The sequence below is a fragment of the Cornus florida genome, unplaced genomic scaffold (genome assembly GCF_030987335.1).
Source record: "Cornus florida cultivar Cherokee Brave unplaced genomic scaffold, ASM3098733v1 CherokeeBrave_3.0.0_Hap2_Chr10, whole genome shotgun sequence".
NCBI lineage: Eukaryota > Viridiplantae > Streptophyta > Magnoliopsida > Cornales > Cornaceae > Cornus > Cornus florida.
In genome coordinates this window covers 92,922,067-92,929,985 of record NW_026775580.1, presented here as the reverse complement: position 1 = coordinate 92,929,985, position 7,919 = coordinate 92,922,067, and the positions used below count along the sequence as shown (strand labels likewise).

General features: G+C 35.4%; 1 protein-coding gene across 2 annotated transcripts; it reads right to left on the bottom strand.

Moving 5' to 3' along the window:
• LOC132275874 (uncharacterized) lies at nt 1–3,670 on the bottom strand. 2 transcript variants are annotated; one of them, XR_009470792.1, is made up of 3 exons: nt 3,386–3,668; nt 3,023–3,232; nt 1–134 (listed from the first exon to the last, which is right to left on the bottom strand). XR_009470792.1 is itself a non-coding variant. In XM_059777044.1 (3 exons), exons 1-3 carry the CDS (start codon nt 3,629–3,631, stop codon nt 103–105), a joined length of 414 nt encoding a protein of 137 aa, XP_059633027.1. In that variant the 5' UTR covers nt 3,632–3,670; the 3' UTR covers nt 4–102. The 2 variants fall into 2 exon arrangements, 1 of the variants encoding a protein (XP_059633027.1); XM_059777044.1 differs by having other exon boundaries at nt 4–134; nt 3,023–3,158; nt 3,386–3,670.
• Between the last annotated feature and the right edge of the window lie 4,249 nt (nt 3,671–7,919).

Genomic DNA, 7,919 nt, shown 5'->3' with positions numbered 1-7,919 from the left:
TCAATTGATCACACATGACTTGTGTCTCAAAACCTCTTTTGCCTTTCGGAAAACTTTGTCCCAACTCCCAAGGTCAAACGTGAAGCTATATACGCAACTCTATTAGCTATAGCATTTCCTTGAGGATGTAGAAACTTTATGTGATAAACATCAAAATTTTTCAACATATCAATAATTTTTGTGCAAAACAATAGTTTTTATATCAATATAATTGAAAACAGAAATCTAAATTTAAAGAATAAACCCAAACTTTATACAAAAAGCGTAATTAAAAAGTTCTAAATACTCCACTGGTATACGCTTCTCATCATTTAGCACCTTGACAATTGTTTTATGGTCAATCTCAAATATCATTTCCTTTACTTCTGATTTACTTCGGAGAATTTCATCAATCCCATGATGCACTCCAAGTAAGAATACTTCATCTCTAGACGTTGCATCAGGAAGTGGCTTATGGAAATTTCCAAAATCATTCCCTTACAATCTCGGAATACTTCTCCACAAGAAGCTTCTTTAGTCCCACCAAGATTTTCCTTAAAAAAACCCAGAGACGTTTAACTTGTGCCAACCAACAGGTGGCGGACGCCAAATACATGCAAATATACCGTCTCTTGGTAAATTAATCGGACAACTCTCCAAAACATAAATTTGCTGCTTAAACATGTAATTATAAACCAGTTAATCATATTGTATAGGAATGCTTTGTACAAGGAATGAACACTTCTATTACTACAAAGAATGCTTTGTACAAGGCTAGCTCAAGTTCTCTATTTAGCTCTCAACTCACACTCTAGAACTTGGTTACAAATGACACTTGGCTCTCAACTCACACTCTAGGACTTGTTGGTTACATATGACACTAGTCATCTATTTATAGGCCTCCTCACCACTCTCTTAACTTCATACATATTTTACGTATTTACAAACTCAACAAAATTCCCTACTCATCTAGAATCTTCTCTTCTCTACTTCTCTACATATTTACATGTTCTCCAATATTCTAAAATCTTCCGACTCTCTCTACAATACTGTATATTTCTCTACACTAAGCTGGAATACACTAGCACTCCACTTGCCTCATGCCACGTGGTAGTCATCATGTAAAGTCCTTACCGCTCGGGTGTCGCCTGTGTGGCATAGCCACGCTGTACAATTAGGCAGGGTGTATAGCTAAACACAATGCAAAAATTCAAACTGAATTAGATCTTCAAAACCATTTCAAACTCTGGGCAATATGCTTTCATTACGGACTTTTTTCTTCATTTTTTAAAACTAGCAACAACAAGCATGGAACTGATGTTCTGGAATTATAGCAATAAATGATGGCAATTTGACCTTTCCTTATCCTCTCCATGAATGATATTAATATCATCATTCGGAACAAATTCATTTGCTCTTTTTCTTCTTAATGTCCTCTTTTATTTCTTCTTTAACACTCACTGGGCATCTTATGCATGCACTCACATTCCGGTGGTTTTTCTGAGACTGTTTCGGATTGCAGCACATAAACTTCCTGCAATAGCCGATTGCTATCGCCTTCATAACAGGAGACCGATTTTGTATAACACAATTCATAAGACCATCCCAAGATTGGAAGGTGGAGGACTCTGTTGAGCTCCAGGGGATGTTGTACAATCAGTAGATAGGTAGTGGGGAGGAGGATGAGTGGGCATGGGAGTGGCTTCTCATTGGAGATTTGACTTTTGAGGTTCGCCCTTTATAAGTGATTATTGAACGTGGAGGGATTGCCTTTTTCCTTGGAAGGCAATTTGGCACACCAAAACCCCTTTAAAGGTAGCTTTCTTTGGGTGAAGAACTTTATGGAGGATTCTGACAACAGATAACCTCCGGAGAAGGCGTAGGCTGCGTATCTGATTGTCGTTGTATGCGTAAGATGGATGAGAGTCGATAAACCATCTACTCTTGCATTGCCCGGTGACTGGAATGGGGCTTTATTCTTGTCTGCTTTGGTGTTTCTTTGGTCATGCCTAATTCTACCTAAAGCATGCTTACAGCTTGGAGAGGATGTACAATGAGGAAGCAAACTCGAGATGCTTGGATGGTTGCTCCTCTTTGCTCGTGGTCGGGTATTTGGGAGAGAGAGTAATAGGGGATCTTTTGATGGGGAGGAGACTCCTATTTGGGCACTCAAATTCTCTATTCTTATTTTGTTAGTTGTTACTGTAAATGGTTGAAATTATAAATTTGCAGAGGATACGATGATTTTTAAGGATAGTTTGAGGAAATAGCATATTGTTTTGGCTGTGAGATTTGTATTTGGGATGCGTTCAAGCGCTATTCTATGATATGTTAGTTATCACCAAAAAAAAAATTGAAGAAGAATAAGAAGCAGCAGCATTAGCACTTCAATAATGGATAAGAAATGTAACTTCAACTAATATTTGCATTGCTTTCTGGTTCAATTTTTTCATAATTGTAAACTGCAACCTCAAATTCATGCTCTTATCATGACCATGACTTGAGTTCTGTTCTCAGTCCAGGTTTGGTCATAACTAATTAAGAATCGAAGTAGAAATGAATTTTGTGAAAAATGAATAAGTACTGTTATGTAACAACTATAGATTGAACATACCAAATCTCCGAATCTCCGAACAAATAATATCCATGTTTTACGTATTCATTTGAATCCCACTAGGATACCTAGATATAAGATTTACAAATTCCCCCCTCCATATTTTTCTTTTTCCTTTTATCTCTTTAAATATGGGGTATCAATCTATAGGATGCTCCTACCCAAATTCAAAATGGATTTTTTTTTTTTTTTTTTTTTTCAAATGACAAATATTAAAAAAAAAAAAAAAAAATTGTGCACCATATTACGAGGATAATGCAAATGAACAGAGAAGTAGAGGTTAAAACAATGAAAATATACAACTGCATCAGGCTCTAAGCTCATAAGCTATAAATAGAGCTTTTGGATCACATAACTTGTAACAAAATTATATCATTCGAATGGATAAGTTATGAAAAATGAGGGAACATGCATCATAAACACACCTACCTGGGCCCTCACCGTTGATTGCATCACCAGCTTCATTAGTAAAAAAGGTATTACTCACAACATCTCTAACTGCATCAGGCTCTAAGCTTATAAACCATTGCCGGCTGTCGCAAGTGTTCCTCATCATCATTTGCGGCTAACAATGCAAGAATTAGTCAGCCAAATATGATATGACAGATGAAGATGTAATTTCCATTTGAATTTGAACTCCTACAGAATATCCAAATTCAAGCCCAAACCAAATTTAAAGGTAAACCAAAAGTCTTCCACAACACTATGAAGAAAAAAAAAATACAAAAAATTGTTATATATGCTATGCGAAGAACGCAGCAAAGGGCAATCTTATTCAAGTCAAATAATTACATTGATCAAGTGTTGATCATCATCTTTGCAGGGATATGCTGGTCCTTCTTTTAGGAATCGATTGAATGCTCTGTTTTTCTTACCTTCAGCGTGAGGAAGTTGTTTGGAGCACGAGTCCGAGTCCGAATTGTTAGTTGGAATATATGATTCGGAATTGGAGTCGGAATAAGCGAAGGTGCGAAGGGAACGAACAGCCATTCGAGAGAGGAGCTTCGAGTAGCTTGTGATGAGATCTCTTGATGCCATTCTTACATCTAGGGTTTTGGGGAGAGAGAGAGAGAGAGAGAGAGAGAGGAGGGGTAGAGGTTTTTTTAAGGCTTAGTTTAGTTACAGAGAAGAGAAAATAAAAGATACTACGTAGCAATAATTTTTATTGTAATTGAAAAAACAAATACTAATTAAATTATTATGTACTATTTTAAATAAATAAGATATGAGTAGATTAATAATTTAAAAAAAAAATTATTGAGAGGAGTTTTAGAATTATAAAAATATTAGAACAGGATGAATAAGGAGCCTATTCTTTCTTTTTTTTATTTATTATTATTTGAACTCATCCAAAAGCAATTAACTTTTTTCCAACATGTCATTTCCTTTCATTCACGATCCCTTCAATTCCCTCCATTTAAACTGATAGGGAAAAATATAAACATATCCTACCCTCGATAAGATTGATTAGATTTCATTATCAAATATAATGAAATCTGACGTAATTCAACAGGTAAGAATAATCCTATTATAACTGGAGGAGGTCAAAAGGATTAAATTATATCCCGACAAATCTGGCAACAAATCTCCTATGATTTCACACAAGCAGGAGATAAGATCAACCATCAACATCGGCGGAACAATTTTGATTCCAATCGACAGCCATAAATAGGGCACCAAGCTATTAAAGAAGGTACGACGTAAAAACTATTATTAATCCCTGCCATCTTTTTAAACCTCCGTGACTAATTTGATCGTCGGAGAGCTCTTGGCAGGCACCACACCGGTGCCGTCAAGGTTCATCGATCTTCTCCTCTCTTCCTTGCAGGAAAACGGTATCGTATCGGACTGCGCGAATTTCAGCCTCAACAGTTGGCGCCGTTTGTGGGAACGACGATTCCCTTGAATCAATTAAGTACTCGTTGGGTATATAAGTTTGCAGTCCGGTATGGTTACCGAAGGAACACCGTCGCAGGGATCTGGTCAAAGGGTAGAGTCGGGTGAAAACCTGGATGTCCTAAACGACCAGGCACGGCTTGCAGCGTTGGAACTGCAGGTTCAAACTCTGAGTCAGGGTATGAACCAGTTGATCCAGCAAAATGCAATACTATTGCAACACTTGTTCCACCAGTTCAACAAAACTTTCCAGGACAAGATCTCTCAAGTCCAAACGGAGGTAATGGGAATCTTGAAGAGAAGGATAATCGTTCCCCCAAAAATGAGACTGAAGTCGAACAAAGCCAGGTGGGAACCCGACGTAGAGAGGTGGTTCACCCATCTCTCCCACGGAGTTCCCGACCTCCTGAAAGCATAGCCTTCTGTCTTAAGAAAAAGACAAAGAAAGTTACCCATATCGACTTGCAGATCAAGGATCTTAAGGGAAAAATGGAAGATGTAATGCAGGCTATGAAAGGGAAAGGTCATGCCGCCGTAGATGACCAGGTACAAAGGACCAACCTGCTTTTCAGCCCCGCCGTTATGAAATGTCCACTACCTATCAAGTTCAGGATGCCCTCGTTCGAAAGCTTCTGTGGGACCAAAGATCCCTTCGATCACCTGGAAACTTTTCAAGCTCTTATGCATTTACATATTGTGCCAGATGAAATCATGTGCCAAGCTTTTCCCACTACACTTAAGGGATCAGCGAAAGTTTGGTTCAACAAGTTGAAGCCAGGAACCATCAACACATTTGAAGAATTGAGTAAGCAGTTTGTGAGCCACTTCATTGCAGGTCAGAGGCATAGGAGGCCGGCTACCTACCTGTTTACCGTGGAGCAACAAAAGGAAGAGTCGATTCGAGAATACATCACCCCGGGATGAAAATAATACTAAATATAAGAAATCGTTCTTCAGCCAGAGCGACAGCACATATCATGAGAAGGACTCAGATGAGTATACCGACTAGAAATTGTCTCACGGCTGGAATTAGCCTTATCAAGTCATTCACAATAAAGACTGGAGGCATCTTAGTTAATCATTTTAAATGGAGGGTAGCTCCATCATATGTTTTTTTGTTTTTAATAAGCCTTTAGGCAATGATGGTCTTTAATAAAATTCTTTTTAGTTTATACGTGCAATATTCCCGTACTATAAGGGATACTAAATGAGTGTCCCGTAGTATAAGGACCCGGGATGAGTGAATCCTGTAATCCGTATCCCCGTACTATAAGGGATAGTAAATGAGTGTCCGACCCGGGCTGAGTGAATCCCGTAATCCGTATCCCCGTACTATAAGGGAATAGTAAATGAGTGTCCTGTATTATAAGGACCCGGGCTGAATGAATCCCGTCATCCATATCCCCGGACTATAAGGATAAGTATCTTGTATTATCAGGACCCGGGCTGAATGAATCCCGTAATCCATATCCCCGTAATATAAAGGATAATAAATGAATATCCTGTACTACAAGGACCCGGGTTGGATGAATCCCGTAATTAATATCCCCTTACAATAAGGGATAGTAAATAAAAATCATTTATTAAAGAAGTGAGCTGAGTAAAACTCGTAAAGTTCAATTCCCGTATTAAAGGAGTGAAACTCATACAATTTATTCCCTTATCAAAGGAAGAGTACTGTTCCCTCCGGTGCAAAAAAAAAAAAAAAAAAAAAAAAAATTCCTGAGTTACTATTCACGTGAATAGTGCCCGCGGGTACTGTTCACAGGGGTATTTAAAAAAAAAAATTCCCTTAGTTACTATTCACATGAATAGTACCCGCAGGTACTGTTCACAGGAGTTGAAAAAAAAATCATGAGTTACTATTCACGTGAATAGTACTCGCGGGGACTGTTCACAAGGGTTGGAAAAAAAAAATATATATTATTATTATTATTTATTACATTCCCAAAGCTAGACGTGCAAGCTTGGGAATGGGGGGCAACTGTAATACTACTAATTTTAAAAGGATAGTCTCGGTATTTATTTATTTATTTTTATTGTATTTTTTTTAATTGTTTAATTGATTATTTGACTAATTGTTTATGTGTTTAATTGAATTAAGTGTTACTTGATTAATTGGCTACTTATCTATGTGTTATTTGTATTTTGTCTAGGTGTTATTTGTATTATTTGTTTAATTAGATTGTGTGCTTAAATGACGTATTTGATTAATTGTAATTAATTGTAAATTAAATGATTAAATGTTTTATTTTATTTTATGGTTAGTAGTAATGGGCCAACCAATTGGGTCCCATGGACTACTTGGATAGGAGGTTGGATGTGTATGGATTATTACCCATGGATAATGTATGTATATATATAGATATATATTATATACATATATAAAAAGGAAAGTAGTTTATTAATTATTTTTATGGTAACTTGGGTAGTAATATTTAATCTGATATATATGTTTTATATTTAAATAATAAAAATATACATAGATTTGATACGTGTTATGTTTTAAGTTACTTTATAATATTATGGTAACTTAAGTATTATTGGATAATCCATTAATAAATAAGGGAATGTGTATAATTTATTTATTTAATAAACATATACATAAATTATATACGTAACATATTTTACTTACCTTTTAATATATATATAAAAGAGAAAGTAATTTATTAATTACTTTTATGGTAATTTGGGTAGTAATATTTAATCTGATGTATATATTTATTTAAATAATAAAATATACATAGATTTGATACGTGTTATGTTTTAAGTTACTTTATAATATTCTGGTAACTTAAATATTATTGGATAATCCATTAATAAATAATGGAATGTGTATAATTTATTTATTTAATAAAAATATACATAAATTATATACGTAACATATTTTGCTTACCTTTTTAATATTTTTATTTTCATTTTTTTTTTTTTTTAGTTGACTTGGATTGGGAAAAGGGTTAGGGTTATTTTATTTAGCCGATAAATATATAGCTATAGGTTGTAAAAGGGGGTTAGAAATATTCACTTGATATATACTGGAGAGATAGTGTTAGAGAGGTAAGGAGGAAAAGGAAGGAATGAGGAGAAAAACCCTGTAGAGAGAAGATCAAGGAAGAAGAAGTTTAACTTTCGATCCGAAAGTTTAAGGCAAGTTCTTCTTCTATCTCTTTCCCTTTGATTCGTGTTTCTGTACATGCCTAGAAAATTCCAGGATTTATTAAACACATAAAATTAAATAATTATGCATGTTTAATTGGGTTAGAACATAGGTTTTATGAAATTGGTTCATATCTGTTCTTGTGTTATGAATTGATAAAATTCATGATTTTGATTTGATTTCTTATGTGAATTTTTACATGTTTAAATTATGTATTTTTCATATCTGTGGAATGATGGAACGTAGAAACATGCCTAGGATTCCTGAACATTA

Coding starts and splice junctions, on each gene's coding strand:
- LOC132275874 (XM_059777044.1), bottom strand. CDS start 3,631: ATGGCATCAAGAGATCTCATCACAAGCTACTCGAAGCTCCTCTCTCGA. Junction 3,159..3,385: donor ATGATCAACACTTGATCAAT/GTAATTATTTGA, acceptor TTGCATTGTTAG/CCGCAAATGATGATGAGGAA. Junction 135..3,022: donor AATCAACGGTGAGGGCCCAG/GTAGGTGTGTTT, acceptor TATCACATAAAG/TTTCTACATCCTCAAGGAAA.